Genomic DNA, 2,050 nt, shown 5'->3' on the forward strand with positions numbered 1-2,050 from the left:
CTCTAAAATATCACTCAAATGTGTAGACTTTCAAGGGATAATTGCATAAATATGTCAATTCTTCACCGATTTTAGCGTTCTTGGGCTCGTTTTAAAGCTAGAATATGCAGAAATAATATCTATTAAGATATACATGAGCATATTTGCCTTGTTATAACTGATTCTTTATTTTTCGGTCCTAACCGGTTAGTAACTGCAAATAACCGACCGTAACCAGTTAGTTGCGGTCCGGTTAGGTTATTTTAGGTTTCGGGACAAAGGCTAACCGGTCTCGGTCTCGGTTAGAGCCCCTGGGCACCCAATAACCGGACCTAACCGGACTTTCGAACACTACTCACGATGCAGAGGGTGGGCGGTCGTCGTCCTTCCGATTGTTGTGTTGTCCACTCATGAAGTGGTGGGTGGGCTCTCGTCACCGTTCGTCGATGGTGGCGGTCACTGGGCACTCGTGTGGCTGGGCCCTCGTGTTGTCGGGTCGTCGTGGTGGTAGCTCAAGAAGTGGTGGGTGGGCGCTCGTCACTGTTCGCGTGAGCGCTCATCGCCCTTCGCCTACGGTTCTGCTGGGCGCTCGTGTGGCTCAGCCACTCGCGTGCTCATGTAGTTGGGCGCTTGTGTGCTCGTGTTGTTGGGCGCTTGTGTGCTCATGTGGCTGGGCCCTTGTGTAGCCGGCGTTGTCACGTTCGTTGGTGGTCATGGTGGTGGCTGTCGGCGAAGTCAACAAGGACGCCGTCGTGGCTTGACGAAAGAAGGCCATGTCACAAGATGTGACCTGACTAGATGTGACTTGGGCGTCGTGTTCAAACAAGGTGCTCCCTTGAGGGAGCTGGTTCCTGATGCACGAAAAGGATGGAAGTAACTAACATAATAGGGTTGTACATGTGGAGGGGCAGCTGTGAAATAATCTCCATGAGATAATGCATTAGCATTTTGTTTTCTGTGACAAAGGAAACTATGAACTCTTGATGAACTCAATGTGAATAGATGCTAGTCTTTTTTGTGAAGCAGAAAAAGGCCCTGTGCATAGACTAGAATCCGAAGAGAGGTGAGCCATGATCACCATTCTACTTAATTAATACCCACAGCCCTCACCTTCCACTCCAATAATTACCTGGATCTTCCCTTGAAATTCAAATAAATATCTCAGTCATTTGCCATCTCTATACAGTTTCTCAATCTCTATTGACAAGACAACTGCAGCACTCCATGATTTTCTGTCATCACATTCATGCCAACTCAAGAACTGTAAGCAGTTTATTTAAATTATCTTTCCGACTACTTAGTACTGACAATTCTGCTAGAAATCTGTTTAATTGGTTATGGCCGAAGATCCTCCAAATTCAACTTCACCGGCGTCGACCGATTCATTGAATTTTGGAACAACCACAAAATTATCGCGCAACCGGACAAAACCAACATGTCAGGAGCAACACCGAGACATACCTTCACCGTTCCAGCATCGTCTGAGCCGTAAACTTGAACATGTACATGTGGACCACATTCTATTTCATTTCACGTTACAAGATATTAGAGAGGACTCATGTAATGTTATACACACCAAGTTTGTAGTTCAAACTTTATTCCTTTACTACTAGCATTGAGTACACAGCCACAGAGCTGAGAGAGACATACGGAGAAGGCTTGTCCACGTGAGTTCAATCCGAAATGTCGGCAGCTCTCAAGTTACAACTCATTCATCAGCAATCGTGGAAATCCCGGTTTGCCCTGGCCAACTTCATGACTATGTATGTATTGCAAAGCATTGCTGATCCTTACCTACCAATGTAGCCATTCCACGTAGAAGTTGTAAGGGATTGGGAACATATGTGGAGGTTGTATACTATATGATGTCCCATATTGTTAAGCTTGATTTGGGTTACTAAGTTGAATCTAGATGTTGAGACTTGAGTAATTATCACAATCATAATCATGTGCGTAACCCTCCTCGTCTTCTGCATCCACGAATCCGCCCGCGCCGTCTTCAGGCAAAAGTTGACGCGAACGTCACACACTGTGACTTCGTGACGTTACTCAACCCCACTTCCACCCCACG

The 2,050-nt window shown here is 46.0% G+C and overlaps 1 protein-coding gene across 1 annotated transcript in view; it reads right to left on the reverse strand.

Moving 5' to 3' along the window:
* Nucleotides 1–1,442: 1,442 nt before the first annotated feature.
* Nucleotides 1,443–2,050, reverse strand: part of LACBIDRAFT_310478 (uncharacterized protein) — a gene marked incomplete at both ends in the record, with an annotated part of 1,585 nt that continues 977 nt past the window's right edge. The window contains one exon of the mRNA XM_001887572.1: nucleotides 1,443–1,499. Coding sequence (XP_001887607.1) covers nucleotides 1,443–1,499 — 57 coding nt within the window. The remainder of the gene's footprint in view (nucleotides 1,500–2,050) is intronic.

The sequence above is a fragment of the Laccaria bicolor genome, genomic scaffold (assembly GCF_000143565.1).
Source record: "Laccaria bicolor S238N-H82 LACBIscaffold_46 genomic scaffold, whole genome shotgun sequence".
NCBI lineage: Eukaryota > Fungi > Basidiomycota > Agaricomycetes > Agaricales > Hydnangiaceae > Laccaria > Laccaria bicolor.